This window comes from Cetorhinus maximus, chromosome 3 (genome assembly GCF_964194155.1).
Source record: "Cetorhinus maximus chromosome 3, sCetMax3.hap1.1, whole genome shotgun sequence".
Classification (NCBI taxonomy): domain Eukaryota; kingdom Metazoa; phylum Chordata; class Chondrichthyes; order Lamniformes; family Cetorhinidae; genus Cetorhinus; species Cetorhinus maximus.
The window spans coordinates 201,623,022-201,639,906 of NC_135881.1; the positions used below are offsets into that span (position 1 = coordinate 201,623,022).

The 16,885-nt window shown below is 44.4% G+C and overlaps 1 protein-coding gene across 8 annotated transcripts in view; it reads left to right on the forward strand.

The window, feature by feature from the left end:
• LOC144673905 (uncharacterized) overlaps nt 1–14,673 on the forward strand; it is a 104,287-nt gene extending 89,614 nt beyond the window's left edge. For 6 of the 8 annotated variants that reach the window (XM_078535525.1, XM_078535521.1, XM_078535529.1 and 3 more), the window contains one exon: nt 14,526–14,673. In XM_078535525.1, the coding sequence (XP_078391651.1) occupies nt 14,526–14,567 (42 nt within the window). In that variant the 3' untranslated portion in view covers nt 14,568–14,673. Of the gene's footprint in view, nt 1–14,343 lie in introns of all 8 variants that reach the window. The other 2 variants (XM_078535522.1, XM_078535541.1) reach the window with 1 other exon arrangement.
• Nucleotides 14,674–16,885: the final 2,212 nt, after the last annotated feature.

A 16,885-nucleotide genomic window follows, 5' to 3' on the forward strand; every position in this document is an offset into this window, starting at 1 on the left:
TCCCTCTCTCTCACACACAAATATGCACTCTCTCTCACGCTCTCACACACACACACTCACTCACTTCCTCCCTCTCTCTCTCTCACATGCACACATACACACAAACTCTGCCCTCTCTCTCTGTCTCTCACACATACCCCCTCTCTCCCTCATGCACACACTCATATTCACTCTCTCTCCCTCTCTCTCTTTCACACACACACACACAATCTCTCCCTCTCCCATGCACAATCTCTCTCTTTCTCTCTCACACACTTTCTGCCCGCTAGCAGGTCTTTTCATCCCCCCCCCCCAACCCAGGCCCCGTGGTCTCTCTCCCCCATCTCCCAGGCCTGGCAGCCGCTCTCTCTCTCTCTCTCTCTCTCCCTGGGCCCCACAGCACCTTCTCTCCCTGGGCCCCACGTTGCTGCTCGTGAGTCTATCAGCAGCGAAAGCAGGAGAGGGATGGCCTATGATTGGAGGTGCAGCCCTTTGCAGAATCTTCAATTTCACTTAACCGTCTGACTGTCGTTTTGAACGGTGGCTCCGGGGGTCACATAGAATGACTTCGGGGGGCCACGACCCGGCCCACGGACCGCAGGTTGGACAAGCCGGAATTAGATGGCTCATCACAGTCTGGGAGGGGTATAAACCAAGGGAAGGGAAAGGCCAGCAACTAATCCATTATCTGCGCTACTCGTTCCCCTCACAGCACTTACAGAAGCTGCATTACCCACTCGGACATTGCTTGTTGCATTCTGTTGGCTCTGGCTCAGTGGGTATGCACTCAAACCTGAGTTAGAAGGTGATGGGTTTGAGTCCCAGTCCAGGATTTGAGTACAAAAATCAAGGTTGACACTGCGGTGCAGTTCTTAGGGAGTGTATGGTGTCTTTCAGGGGAGACAGTAACCTGAGGCTCTGTCAGCCCTCTCAGGTGTTGTAAAGGATTCAATGGCCACCATTTCAAAAGTACCCGGTGTTTTGGCCAATATCTATCCCTCAATCAACATCACAATAAACAGGAATAAAAACAAAAAAATGCTAGAAATACTCAGCTGGTCAGTGGAGGGAAACAAGAGTTAACGTTGTTTCAGGTCGATGACCTTTCATCAGAACAGGTTCACAAAAAAACAGGTTATCTGTTCATGATCACAATGCTGTTTGTGGAAGTTTACCATGTGCAAAGTAGCTGCTGTGTTTCCTAGATTACAACAATAACTACTCTGCAAAAGTACTTGATACCAGCAATCTGTGGGTATACATATCAGGGAAAGATTGACAGGCCGGGACTCTTCTCTGTTGAAAAAGAAAGGGTGACATACTGAAGTTAAAATTATAAAAGGTTTTGATAGAGAATGTTTCCTCTTATGGGGAAGAGCAGAACTAGAGGCCGTCAATATAAGATAGTCACCAAGAAACCCAATGGGGAATTCAGAAGAATCTTCTTCACCTAGAAAGTGGTGAGAATGTGGAATCGCTACCACAAGGAGTGGTTGAAGCGAATAGAATAGATGCAGTTAAGGGGAAACTAGACAAGCATTTGAAGGAGAAGGGAATAGAAGGTCACAATGATAGATTTACATGAGGAAAGACGGGAGGAAGAGGCTGGAATGGAGCATAAACACCAATGTGGATTGATTGGGTCGAATGGCTTGTTTCTGTATACCTGTGCTGTATATCCTATGGAATCCTAACCTGCCTAATACTTATTTGGCTGCAAAGCACTTTTGGGACATCATGTGGTCATGAAAGGTGTTACATAAATGCAAGTCTTTTACTTTGAATTGGAATCTGCAGATTGCATGCACCAATTTGCTTAAGAGAATAGTTAGGTTGGCCCTCGAAGTCCACGCAGAGAACAAAAATGACCCATAATATTTATTGCACACTTAGTAATGACATTGGAAATCCAGATATGAGAATATGAATTTGCTTTTTGGTATAAATAATAGCGGAGAAGCAGCAACTCACCAGGGCTTCTTCAACAGGACCTTCCAAACCTGCAACCTGTACCATCTAGAAGGACAAGGGCACCAGACACATGGGAACACCACCACTTAGAAGTTCCCCTCCAAGTCACTCACCATCCTGACTTGAAAATATATCGCCATTCATTCACTGTCGCTGGGTCAAAATCCTGAAACTCCTTCCCTAACAGCACTGTGGATGTACCTACACCACATGGTCTGCAGCGGTTCAAGAGGGCAGCTCATCACCACCTTCTCAAGGGCAATTAGGGATGGGCAATAAATGCTGGCCAGGCACACATCCTATGAATGAATTAAACAAAAGAATTAACTTTACTACTTCATCCAATTGTTAGGGCTGAATCCATAGAGAAAGACAATCACAACAACAAAGAAGGATCCAAATTATCAAGTTAAATACACTGGAAGGATCAAGAAACAGGCAATATTTTACTCATTTTCTAGCATTGTCCAGATAGAAGTTACTAGTGACTGTTCTACCTAATTATTACTTTATGAACGTACAAAATAGGAGCAGAAGTAGACCATTCGGCCCCTCGAGCCTGCTCTGCCATTCAATAAGATCATGGCTGATCTGTTAGTGTTTTGAATTCCACATTCCCTTCTACCCATGTTAACCTTTGATTCCCTTGCCTAACAAGAATCTATCTACCTCCAACTTAAAAATATTCAATGACCCCACTTCCACTGCCTTCTAAGTCACAGAGTTCCAAAGTTCCACAACCCTTGGGAAAAAAATTCTCCTCATCTCTGTCCAATAAGGGTGACACCTAATTTTAAAACAGTGCCCCCTAGTTCTGGAGTGAAGGGAAAGGAAGGGAAGCCATGATTGGAAGATAGAGGAGAGACATTGGGAAGGGGTGGGTGGCACTGCCCCCTGGTGTTAACCTGGAGCTGGGAGGATCATTTTTGCTCCTCCAGGCTCCACATTCAACTAAGTTTACTTTACAAACCCATGGAGCTCTTGTGGTGCTGTTGGTCACGTCCCTATCCCTGAGCCAGAAACCCTGGGTTTGAGTCCCACTCCAGGGTGGCTAGGGAAGTTGCGTTTGTGTCGGGGTCATACAGGTGGATTGTCAACCTTCCGCTAGGCCTATGGCTGGCGGTAAGAGCGGGAGAGTTTCCTGGTCAGCCAGAACCGTGTGGTAGCTGCAGCGCCACAGCCTCCCCATGTTAAAAGACCCCTTGCACAAACGCTTGCCACGGGCTCCACAATAAATGTTCTCCTTGCTTTGAGAGACTGCTAAAGAGAGGATTATACAAAATTAACTTTATGTTGTGGTGTGCCATGTTCCCTTTAAAGACATTTACAAAGAGCCTAAGCATGAGCCCTGAATGCTTCAATACTAATGAGTCAGTGACCCTTTCCTGTCTCCGAAAATATATATTGGGTACGTATCAGATGCTTTGGCACCCGTTTTTATATCATCAAAATTCTAGGGCACTTGTCACCAGAACTGGTCCTGTTCTCAGTCCAAATTCATCTATTGACATCCTTCACACCATTGTTTCTGCAGACCTCAGATAAAACTCACTTTATTCTTTCATGGGATGTGTGTGTTACTGACAAGGACAAAAAATTGTTGCGCATCCCTAATCGCCTTAGAACTGAGCGGCTTGCTGGGCCATTTCAGAGGTCAGTCAAGAGTCAACCGCATTGCTTTGGGCCTGGAGTCACATGTAGGCCGAACTGGGTAAGGATGGCAGGTTTCCCTCCCAGAAGGACATTCGAGAACTAGCTGGGTTTATACGACGATCAGTTGTCATGTCAGCATTCCCGAGACGGGCTTTATATTCCAGATATATTTATTGAATTTTTAAATTCCACAAGCTGCCTTGGCGGGATTTGAACCCATGTTTCTAAAATATTAGCCTGGGCCTCTGGATTACTAGCCCAGTGACTTTACCATTTATGTCACCATCTCCCCTTATTGTCCTGTTACTCAAACTGGCTTCTAAAATCTTTGATCAGTTTGCTGACACCAGGAACTTCCTTTCTTTTCATTAATTCTTTACTTCCTTTAAAGCCCAAACTCTTCTGACAGTCAATTCACAATCTCGGTCAAGTGATAAGAAAACATTTATCAACCTGAGAGGTGACTGTTCACCTCTAACTGCCAACCTCGCTCTCTCCATCGTGACCAGTGCTCCTCTGGAAATTCCTCTGTCGTTCCTGTTCAGTCATAAATACCCTGCACGCTCGTCATCCTCCTGACATCTCCAGTGTGTGTAGAAATCAAAGCCGTGAAAATTCTCCCTTTCGCCCTCCGTGATTTCATAGAATCAAAGAATGGTCACAGCAGAGAAGGAGGCCATTTGGCCCATCGTGTCCATGCTGGCTCTCTGCAAGAGCTACTCAACCAGTCCCACTTCCTGTCCTTCCCCTGTAGCCTTGCAATTTTTTTCCCCCTTTAGATATCCAGCTCTCTTTCAAATGCCTTGGTTGAATCTGTCTCCACCACAAACTCAGGCAGCATATTCCAGATTCTAACCACTCACTGCATATAGGAGGTTTTCGTCATGTCGTTGTTGCTTCCTTGGCTAAGTGCACGAGATGGGGAATGCGATCTGAAAAGGGTGGTTTCAATGGCATTGATGCTCTATTTCCTGAGCTTTTTCACAGAAGTTCAACCGGGACCCCCACCACATCCCTCCATCCCGTCCATCCCACCCCCCCCAACACCCAGAGAAACTTCACCCCAAGACTTGTTGTACAATATTCTCCCATCTCACTCAACCCTCAGCCTTTCCTTCTGCCCTGAGTTTAAAGCTTTTTGTATTTAACCTTGACACAGCCTAATCACGACTTCAGGATTTGCCTTATTTCCACTTAGACTCTTTCCAATCTTGTGGTCTTGCATTTTGGGGTCTGTAATATCTGATTTTAAAACACGAGTACTGATATTCCATGAAATTAGGAATTATGAAACATATTCTCTAATGTTCTGTGCCCTTTTATGTTTCAAACTTTGAAAGTGTTCATATGTTTTCCATTCTTTTAATAACCACATTTTTGCTCAATTTGTGTTGCCAGAAATCTTTAATTTTTAACACAATCGCACATGAATCTTTTGTGATTTCTAACATTTATTTAAAGCGTTGTGAACTTGTACAAAATGACAGATAATAAATTGGTAGGCTCCACACATTGAAAAATCTTACTTAAAAAGTCACCTCACAATAGCGAGCACTGTTTTGCCAAATGCTAGGTTGATTGTGCTGCATCAGCTCGACATTAATGAAGTTTTAATTTTCCCCTGATGTGACCATGTTGAGCTTTGCCACAGTACTTACTGATTAGCATACTTTCCTTTTCACTGAGGGCGTTATTGCTTTCAGAACTATTGGAGAGCGCTTGAGCCAAAAGGATTGGCAGAACAAATATCGACCTTGTGAGACAGCTGCTAGCTTTAATGGTTTATTTTTAAAAAAATGGGTACAAGTGCAGAGAAAAACTGGCAGACGTACATGGTTTGTGCATGAAATTATCACTAAGTGCCAGTTTAATGGTTGACTTGAAACTAATTCCTGTTTTGCCGCTTGGTCATGACAATGGACTCCTTCCTTGGAGTGTCATTATAATAGAGTTGATTGTGTGGTGTTCATGTGGGCTGCAATTGTGTGAAATCCCATCTGCAATGACTTTAATTTCTGGATCTATTCCTTTACCTAAAGTGAACAATATTGAAGCCAGCTCTCTTGAGAAGAAATTAAAACAGATGGTTCTGGCCATAAGAGAGATCATGTCTTCAAAATGCTTCAAAACCAATTACTTTCAAAGTTCAATCACTGTTATATAGCTAGCTAAACGTCGCCGCCAATTGGCACAGTGATAAATGACCAATTGACCTGTCCCGATGGATGTTGGTTGAGGGACAGTGGTTGGCCTGGACAATAAAATAAATTGCCTGTTCTCTGAATAGTATCAGGAGCTATTTTACATCTACCTTTGCATGAAAACATGGCATCGGCTTAATGTCGCACCTGAAAGGCTACAACACTGACGGTAACTTTTTTTTATTCTTTCGTGGGTTGTGAGCACCTCTGGCTGGGCCAGCATTTGTTGCCCATCCCTAATTACCCCTGAGAAGATGGTGGTGAGCTGCCTTCTGGAACTGCTGCACTCCTTGTGGTGTAGGTACACCCACAGCGCTGTTCGGAAGAGAATGTCAGGATTTTGACCCAGCGACAGCGAAGGAATGACGATATATTTCCAAGTCAGGATGGTGTGTGGCTTGGAGGGGAACTTGCAGGCGGTGGTGTTGCCATGCATCTGCCGCCCTTGTCCTTCTAAGTGGTAGGGGTCGTGGGTTTGGAAGGTGCTGTCAACAGTGCCATGGTGAGTCCCTACAGTGCATCTTGTAGATGGTACCCACTGCTGCCCCTGTGTGCTGGTGGTAGAGGGAGCGACTGTTGAAGGTGGTGGATGGGGGTGCCAATCAAGCGGGCTGCTTTGTCCTGGATGTTGTCGAGCTTCTTAAATGTTGTTGGAGCTGCACTTATCCAGGCGAGTGCAGAATATTCCATCACACTCCTGACTTGTGCCTTGTAGGTGGTGGACATGAAGACCAAGCTTTGGGGAGACAGGTGGTGAGTTACTCGCTGCAAGTCAAGGAGTAAATCTTGAACCCACAACCTTTTGACCCTGAGTCGACATTTAAACTCATGAGTAATGTTAGGCATTTTCTGTCTGGTTTACAGGCTTTGAACTGATAATTGTGGTTCAAACTTGTGTATGTATGAATACATGGATAGATACATAGTTATTAAAGTGGTTCTGTACATGAAGAGTTAAGAATACAAGGTACCGTGGACACATTCTGTTTTCTTGGGCTTTTAAGTTAGTTTTAATAGAAATTGATGAAAGAAAAACACCCCCTGTACCACTCAAAAATACAATACATTCAATGGAAAACACAAAAATAGTGGATCCATTTTTTAAAAAAGGCTCCCACTTTTACCCTCACAGTGAATGTACCACCTTTTAACAAGATGTTTGAATATTGCTGAAAAGTGAGACACGTTGCTGAAGCTTTTTGTCTCAGACTCCTCAGGACAAATGCAAGAATGTCAAATTTCAAACAATCACAACCATTTACACGACATCATTTGAAATTTGGCATTCTTGCACCTGTCCTGATGAAAAGCTTTGGCAACACGCCTCTCTTTTCAGCAATATTCTACCAGGCAAATGTTTGAAATGGGTATTGTAAAGGATTAGGTGTCACTTTGAGTAATGAGTGCTGATTTTTGCAGTATAAACCTCATATTTCCTGTTTGTGAAGCGTGTTGAACAGGCTGCATGCTCATGGGTTAGATCCCTGGAAAATAGAACGAGATCCATGTCATTCTTGGGTGGGCCAATCTAACCCCTGTGAGCTCCATCTATATTCAGGCATATTTCAGTATTCTGTGGACTCAAAACAGTTCAATGCCGCTCCTCAAAATATAGCTATGTATTTGGTGACCTACTTTTACAGCAAATTAGCCGGAGACGTGTTTTGTTTCTAATCTGCACATCTTGTCTAGGATCAGAGGAATGTGCGTTTTCCATATTCCTTTGTGTGCTGTATCAATTTGCATAATTATTCTGGCAATACCCTCTGCAGCAAATTATCTTTGGAGTCTGAAATGACATTTTGCATTCCTTTGGTATGTCTGTCATCGATATGCAAAACAACTCCTATTGAATTGCAAATGAAAAATAATTCAAATGTTGTTTCTGTCTTGAGTGGAAACTCCTCTCTTGTTTCCAGCAAGCAACCCATCTTTTGAGGGATCTGGAGCATGCTAATACTGTTCAGGTGACAGTAGCTACCAAGCTGGGCTCCCACTGCTCCTTGAAGATGCAGTGTTACTCTGATCTTAGACGCTAATATTTTTCTTGATAACAGGTTTATTCACAGAATGCAGCATTATGGATGTCTACTTCCTACCTACTAACCCCAGTATCCCAGAAGTCTCTCTTTTTAAGTGCTCTAAGTACTTAATTAAACAATGCCCTTTACCTGTGTATCTTAACAATATAATTGAGGTGTCAGCTGTGGCTCAGTTCATAGCACCCTCGCCTTTGAATCAGAGGATTGTGGGTTTGTGTCCCACTCCCGGAAACCAAGAACTGTGATTGTACTCGAAAGAGTTGCAATCTGTGACTGTTGATAACTCGAAAGAATTTTGAACAATATAATTAATATACCCATTAACATACTGCACCATCCCCGCACCATCAAGGTGTGCCACCCTTGACACCATTTACCTTGACAATTGCAAAACTCAGCAGAATATTTCCATCAAACTTGAAGAAGGGAGAAGGTAAACATATAGAAACATAGAAACTAGGAGCAGGAGTAGGCCATTCGGCCCTTCAAGCCTGCTCCGCCATTCAATATGAACATGGCTGATCATCCAACTCAATAGCCTGCTCCCGCTTTCTCCCCATACCCTTTGATCCCTTTCGCCCCAAGAGCTATATCTAACTCCTTCTTGAATGTTTTGGTCTCGACTACTTTCTGTGGTAACGAATTTCACAGGCTCACCACTCTCTGGGTGAAGAAATTTCTCCTCATCTCAGTCCTAAATGGTCTACCCCATATCCTCAGATTGTGACCCCTGGTTCTGGACTCCCTCACTATTGGGAACATCCTTCCTGCACCTACCCTGTCTAGTCCTGTTAGAATTTTATAGGTTTCTGAGATCCCCCCTCATTCTTCTGAACTCCAGTGAATATAATCCTAATTGACTCAATCTCTCCTCATATGTCAGTCCCACCATCCCAGGAATCAGTCGGGTAAACCTACGCTGTACTCCATCTATAGCAAGAACATCCTTCCTCAGATAAGGAGACCAAAACTGCACACAATATTCCAGGTGTGGTCTCACCCTGTACAATTGCAGCAAGACATCCTGTTCCTGTACTCAAATCCTCTATGAAGGCCAACATACCATTTGCCTTCTTTACCGCCTGCTGCACCTGCATGCTTACCTTCAGCGACTGGTGTACAAGGACACCCAGGTCTAGTTGCACATTCCCCTCTCTCAATTTATAGCCATTCAGATAATAATCTGCCTTCCTGTTTTTGCTACCAAAGTGGATAACCTCACATTTATCCACATTATACTGCACCTGCCATGCATTTGCCCACTCACTCAGCTTGTCCAAATCACACTGAAGCATCTCTGCATCCTCCTCACAGCTCACCCTCCCACCCAGCTTTGTGTCATCTGCAAATTTGGAGATATTACATTTAGTTCCCTCATCTAAATCATTAATATATATTGTGAATAGCTGGGGTCCCTGCGGTACCCCACTAGTCACTGCCTGCCATTCGGAAAAAGACCCGTTTATTCCTACTCTTTGTTTCAAGGTAACTCTGGAGGTAAGTACTTTTCCCAATGTTTGTCCCAAACCTTTTGCTAAAAATGCTTATTTATCTGGCTCTTGTGTGTATCCTCATATTCATTTTCAGCAAACCACAATGCCAATGTTGGAAAGTACACGCAATCGAAAAGGCTTGGCATGGTTCATGTCACTCCATTGTATTGGGGAGGAGGCATAGATGGCTCATGTTTGACATGTTGATGCCCCAATATGCGGAGGAGTAATCGGTCATGTGCTTATAGCCATAATGCCCCTGTGTGTTTAGTGTGTGACCTCAGCGAAATCATGAGTGGGCAACAGGGACTTGCCATTGAAGGGAAATGAGAAAATGCATGTGCCAGGATCCAAGGAAGGTGGCCAAACAGGTCGACTGTCAACTTGTAAATCCTTCGGACACACCAATGGCTGGCGGTTAGAGCAGAGAAGCTCCTGGTCAGCTGTGCTCAAGGTCCTAGCTCTGGGGAAATGGGGAGGGTTAGCGACAGGAAGGGCATCTGACTGTAAAAACACCCACTGAATCCAGGTGATTGACCAGCATTGTGGCGAGCCCATGTAGCATGGGAAAAGCCAAAGGAAGAATAAGGATACGAGCAGTGCAGTGTCCGGATGTTTTTCTGTGTCTCTGCAGTCTGTGTTTGAAAGCAGCACTGTACCGAAAGCTGAGTCTGAGATGTAACGAGAGAAGAAAATTTCTTCAGATCTTCGGCACTCCTCTTTCTCCTTTGAATGACCTCCTCCTCCTCGCCCAGCCGCTACAGTAGCGGCCCTGCTACATCACACTCACATTTCTCTACTTGTCAGTGGTAGCCTCCCTCTTGCTGTTGCCCATTTCAGGAGGAGCCCACCCTGCAGGCTTAACAAGCCTCAACCACTTCCAAAACCCCTGGGTCAGCAAAGCTGTACATTTCGAGTGGGTGGCCCAGGCTGTTTTCAGGTGACAGGGGTTCCTGTCTCGTGGGGGGTTATGGGTGGGATGGGGGGATTGTAGGGGAGGGGGTGATGAAGGAAGGAGTGTCACTGTGGCACCCTTGTTGCTGGGTTTCCAAGCAGCCTGACCGGCTAAGCAGGGTCAAATGGACAGAAGATGGGCTGAGAGGCTCCCATTTAAAATTCCCGCTCTCGGAATTGGTCAATCTCCAATGGATTGTCAGAAGGAAACCATCATTCAAAAGTTGTCTGGGTCCCAGGTTCTTGATTTCATTCTGGTTTCATTCAAGGCTTCAGTATGTTTGGGACAACTGAGGTGGAGCTGTCAGAATTTAGTATGCCTGGTGTCATCTCTTCAATCCCTTCTCCTGTGATTTAGGGATGCAGTGAAAGAAGTGGCTGGGTTGTGGGGTAATGGGAGCAGACTAAAGAGCTACCTGTGCTCCCCATCCCCCACCCGGTCCTGTTGAAACTTCTTATAGGGACAGGAAAGGGCTGAATCCTAGTCAGACTAGGTTCCCTCACAATTCCATCCTACATGTCCCCAGATTGCATGAATGTTGTGTTTATGAAGGCACGCAAATTTCTACACATCGTATCTCCACCGAATCCACATCCTGTTCACAGAGTCTTTCTTTTCCACCTCCAACCCTCCAGTTCATGTTGACACTCTCCTCCCTCTCCACTCAATTCAAGACTTGGCCTTCTTATTCCCAGCCAACTCAGTGGAAGCCAGCAATTGCTTTCCCACCTTTGTTACCTCCATCATTGACTCATTCCACTTCCTCTCCTGTATAAATATTGACACTCTCCATTCTTTCTTACTCAAAGTTTGTCTCCCTCTTCCAGCCTCACAACAAATGTTCTCACCTGTCAATGCTCATGACCCCCAACTTCTCTTTTGTCTCTACAAATTAACACCATTCCCGGCTTCTCCATACTTTTTCTTCCCCTCGCACCCCCTCCCCACCCCCGCCTGCCACCCCTGAAACAGCTCCTGGCACCTGCCCACTTCTTATCCAAAGATACTGACCTGGGCTCTTTTCTCTTCCATTATTTACTAGCACTTCACTTCTTTCCCCCTCATCTCCTCTGTTCCATCCTCCACTCTCCCTTTCTCTCCTCCCTCACTTCTACATAGGACTTAGGAGAAGGAGGAGGCCATTTGGCCCTTTTGGCCTGCTCCGCCATTCAATAAGATCATGGCTGATCTGGTTGTGGTCTCAGCTCCACTTTGCCATCTGCACCCCCCATAACTCTTGAATCCCTTGTGTATCAAAAATCTATCTAACTCAGCCTTGAATAAATTCAATGACCCAGCCTCCACTGCTTTCTGGGAAAGAGAATTCTACAGACTAATGACCCTTTGAGAGAAAAAAATACTCCACATCTCCACCTTAAATGGTAGACCTCTTATTCTTAAACTGTGTCCCCTGGTTCTAGTCTCTCCGACGTGTAGAGACACCTTGCTGGTATCTCCACTATCCAATCCCCTCAGGATCTCATATGTTACAATAAGATCACCTCTCATTCTTCTAAACTCCAATGGGTACATTGTTCAACCTTTCCTGATAGGATAAGCCCCTCATCCCAGGAATGAGTCGAGTGAACCTCTGTTGCTCCCTGCCCTCTCCTACCCACTCCTATTGCTCGCACGTCCCCTCTTCACTTATCTTTCCTATCCTCCATCCTATTCTTCTTTTTCCCCATTCATCTGCTTCCTTCCTTCCTTCACCCCCACCCCATCCCTCTTCCCTCAGTGCAGCTCCTGCCCAGATCCTCCTGCCACGCACAATAATTCCAATGGTTGCACAAATCAGCCAGGAATTCTATTTAGCACAACAATTTGCATCGGCCAGGATTTCTTTAAGTGGCACAAAAACTTGGCGAAGGTGCAGCAGTGAAGGACGTGGCAATGGCCAATGTGCAGTCGGCAGCACGCTTACCCGCGTCAGAAAGTTGCGGGTTCAAGCCCCACTCCAGAGACTTTAGCACAAAAATCTCATCGAATACTGCGGTGCAGTACTGAGAGAATGCTGTACTGTCTTGCAGATGAGATGTTAAACCAAGATCCTCCCAGGATGTAAATGGTCTTACGTGACTATTTTGAAGAGCAGGGGAGTTATCCCTGGTGCCCTGCTCCAATAGTTATCCCCTACCTAGCATCACTAGATTATCTGGTCATTATCACATTGCTGTCTATTGGAGTTTGCTGTGTGCAAATAAACTGCAGCATTTCTAACATTGCAACAGTGTAATGTTCATTGACTGTAATGCACTTAGGAACATTCTTAGGTTGTGAAAGGCGCTATATAAATGCAAGTCTTTCTTCCTTGAGAATTTGGTAGGTGCTAATTTCCACCGATGGCCATTTCCTCAGCAGGACTCCCTGTGTCAAATGCAGACAGGTGACATGTACTGTATGCAGTTGGGAAGATTACTTAGTGCACGGAGAGCTGGAGAAGCTGCAAGGCTTGTAGAGTACATAATCATTTACAATCGAGTTTGTTGCCGAGCCTCCCCTAATCATATGTCTCTTCAATGCTTTGCATAAAAAGTTTCTGATCCTTTGGTAATCAAGCAAAGCTGTAGAGAATTCTTGTCTGATTGTGAGGAAAGGATGGAAAAGCTTAAGAGGTGACCTAACAGAGATTTCCAAGATGACAAGATGTTAATGGAGAGAAGGCTATTCCCTCTGGGGAGTGGATCAATAACCAGACATCACTGATTTAAAATCACTTATGAATGACCTAGAGAGGAGCATAGGGGATATGCTTTCATTCAGAGAGTTGTTGGGATCTGGGAATCTTCCTGAAAAGATGGTGGAAGCCGATTCCATAAATAATTTTCAAAGGGAGTTGGACAGGGACTTGAGAGTGAGGAACAGGGTGATGGAAAAGAAGCAGGAATGTGGCACTAATCATAACTGCTGTTTCACAGAGCCAGCCAGGCGTGATGGGATAGATATGGCCTCCTTTTGTGAGCTTCTATGATCACCCATTCCCACCTCTCCACTATTCCATCCTGCCCCATTACCCTCCCCAAACAATGCTCTCCCAGTTGTACAGGCCCCGTGGAATTAATTGATCATCTCGGTCCACAGCTGTAACCTTGAGTCCTGTTTATTTCAGCTCATAAAAGAAGCAGTTTATCTGTCCATTAGAGTTGAGGCTTATTCAATAAACAATAGAAGCAGCATGCTCCTGGTGCTATCAATCAATCTCTGACAAAGTTTCTATAATTAATATTTAATTATTGGCTGGAAAGCCAAAGTATTTTGTAGTTCTATTAAAGGGGATTTGATTTGTTGCTGTTGCAGCTGCCAGGATTTTGCCAGATGTTTAACATCGTGGTAAGTTAGGAGCTTTTGGAACGATCATTACTGACCTCAAACTACTTACAACAAAGGGAGGACACCTTGAGTTTATTAATGTTTGAATGTTTAATTGCACTGTGAGAAAGCGCATTCCTCTAGGGCTGGATAGATGGACAGGAACTTTTATTTTTGGTATTTTTGTTTTTAAATAAAGTGTCTCACTGATAAGAGTGCTGTCATGAAGTTATTGTGAAGGCCATGTGTGCCGCAGTGTGAAATCTGGTCTACGCAATATTTATCACCTGATTAAACGTGAACAAAATATGTCCTTCAGGGGAGAGATACGGCTCCAAATTTGCAGCTGTGTCGAAAACCACTCTCCTCCAGAAAGAAGAGCGAGAGAACCATTGAGTTTCTTCAAATTTCCTTTACACAATTTTTGACATTTTTTGCTCACATCTCTCACAGGAGATCATATAATTAATTTCTGGAATTGTAGGGGGATTTCTGTTACCCGAGGAAGAGGGATTAGTTCCTTTTTTAATGCCACAAAATTGTTTTGAACATGATTGAAAATCTCAGTAATGATTTGGGTTGGATAGAGACTTGATCAGTGTTGTAGTCAAATGCCCCAGATTCGAGGCATTATTATGTGGAAACTAATTTATAAGTTTAACTGAGGTAAAGGTGGAGCCACTTGTGGTACAGAGCCATTTCCCTGTTGGTCTGGCATTATATTTCTCTCTATTTTACAGGACCACTAGGAACTGAAAGTTCAACGCTTCTTTACTTCCAGACCCGTCATATCAGGAGTACTTGATAAAAGCGAACACGCATTTCTTTCCAGCACTTCAGGCTCAGCTATCCGACTGTGCTCTGGGTGCTTTACAGTTTGTGTATATAAAAGAGTGATTATTTCCTATTCTGCACTTCAAAGACACAAGTTGTGGAAGAGCAAGAATTCGCCGTGAGAAAATGAGTGCCCCGAAGGAAGCAAGCAATTATTAAAAAAAGGATAATCAGTTGAGTCAATCACACTAGTTAATTCGAGAAAAATGATATTTTGATTAAAAGCTCCCAATTTTCCCTTGGTTGCTTTGCAGAATGTTAATGAGCAATGATAAAAAGGTAGTCACTTACTGGGTCAGAAGCTAAGAGCTTAAAAAGCCTCAGCATCTGATTCGATCAATTTTGACCCTCCCAAAATATACTTTATTCATAAACTTTCATAAAAATACATTGCAAAACATTTCAAATTGAATATTACAGAAAGTGCAATCAGATTCAACTTTTCTCAATACAGCGTATTCCTCAATACAATTGCAGTACTCATGATGTTTACAATGTACATTCCATGTCAGGTATACAGCCCAGGGGACTCTACACAGTTTCCAGCCCCTTGATGTCCTTTGGCTGAAAGGCCTTACTTAGATGGCGAAACAAAAACAAAATTACCTGGAAAAACTCAGCAGGTCTGGCAGCATCGGCGGAGAAGAAAAGAGTTGACGTTTCGAGTCCCCATGACCCTTCAGCAGAACTGAGTGAAGTTAGGAGAGGGGTGAAATATAAGCTGGTTTAAGGCCGGGGTGGGGCGGGGAGGTGCGGGGAGAGAAGTTTGGTGGGGGGTGGTTGTACAGACAAGCAAGCAGTGATAGGAGCAGATAATCAAAAGATGTTACAGACAAAGGAACAGGGAGGTGTTAAAGGTGGTGATATTATCTAAGAGAATGTGCTAATTAAGAATAGATGGCAGGACACTCAAAGTACAGCTCTAGTGGGGGTAGGGTGGAAAGACTGACAGGGTATTACAGGTATAGATTTAAAAATAATGGAAATAGGTGGGAAAAGAAAAATCTATATAAATTATTGGAAAAAACAAAAGGGAGGGGGAAGAAACGGAAATGGGGGTGGGGATGGGGGAGGGAGTTTAAGATCTAAAGTTGTTGAATTCAATATTCAGCCCGGAAGGCTGTAAAGTGCCTAGTCGGAAGATGAGGTGCTGTTCCTTCAGTTTGCGTTGGGCTTCACTGGAACAATGCAACAAGCCAAGGACAGACATGTGGGCAAGAGAGCAGGGTGGAGTGTTAAAATGGCAAGCGACAGGGAGGTTTGGGTCTTTCTTGCGGACAGACCACAGGTGTTCTGCAAAGCGGTCGCCCAGTTTGCGTTTGGTCTCTCCAATGTAGAGGAGACCGCATTGGGAGCAACGAATGTAGTAGACTAAGTTAGAGGAAATGCAAGTGAAATGTTTTTTGTTTTTATTACTTAGATGGTGGCCTTTCTCCGTGGTGCCTCTGTGCCGGCTACCCCAAGCTTTAGTGCTATCAATTTAGTGGGAGAGCAAGACTCTGCACCCAAAAAAACTCAGTGGAGGTTGTTTTCTCAACTCACTGGGGTTAATAGCATGCAATGTTTAATTTCTTCCCCACTGTTTTAGTAGAGGTGTTAAGCCATTTACATTGTGTTACCTCAATCTCAGACTGGTATGCTTTGTAATGCAGGAGGTGAAAAGGCTGTCAGACCCATAGACACTTATCTAAGCAGAGTAAATCCGCTGTTAAAAAAGCAGATAGAGATTTCAGCTGAGCTTGTTAGCATTTCCCTCTTAATCTCTGTCGTGACTATTGAACAGTTTTCAAATAACACAGAAATGAGGAGTGATTCCCGGGATGAAGAACTGTAGCTATGAGGATAGATCGGAGAGGTTGGGACTGTTTTCCTAGGGAGAAAAAAAGTCCAAGAGGAGACTGGATAGAGGTACGGACAGGGTAAATAGTGAGAAACTGTTCCCACTCAAGAGAGTATCAGGAACGAGAGGGCACAGATTCAAAATAATTGGCAAAGGGAGTAAATGCGATGTGAGGAAAACATTTTTCACCCAGAGGGTGGTTGGAGTCTGGAACAAACCTCCTGAAAGGGTGGTGGAGGCAGGTTCGATCAAGGTATTCAAGAGGGAATTGGGTTGCTGCCTGAAAAGAGAGAAAGTGCCAGGTGACGGGGATAAGGCAGGGGAGTGGGACTAGGTGGAATGCTCTTTCAGAGAGTCAGTGCAGAATTGATGGGCCGAATGGCCTCCTTCTGCACTATAAAGATTCTGTGATAATGTGAGACAGTGTAGCTGCTTTGAACTTTAGGCCTGTAACTTCAGAGCTCTGGGGTGTTGTAACTGGGGGGCACCCCAAATATGCGCTGGGGAAGCCCCCACCTCACCCCCACTCCCCAGAGGGCCCCAGGTAAGGAGCGCATGCCTGTTGCCCAGGAAGTTCAAATTTCTGTTGGGCAATTTCCCTGCACTGG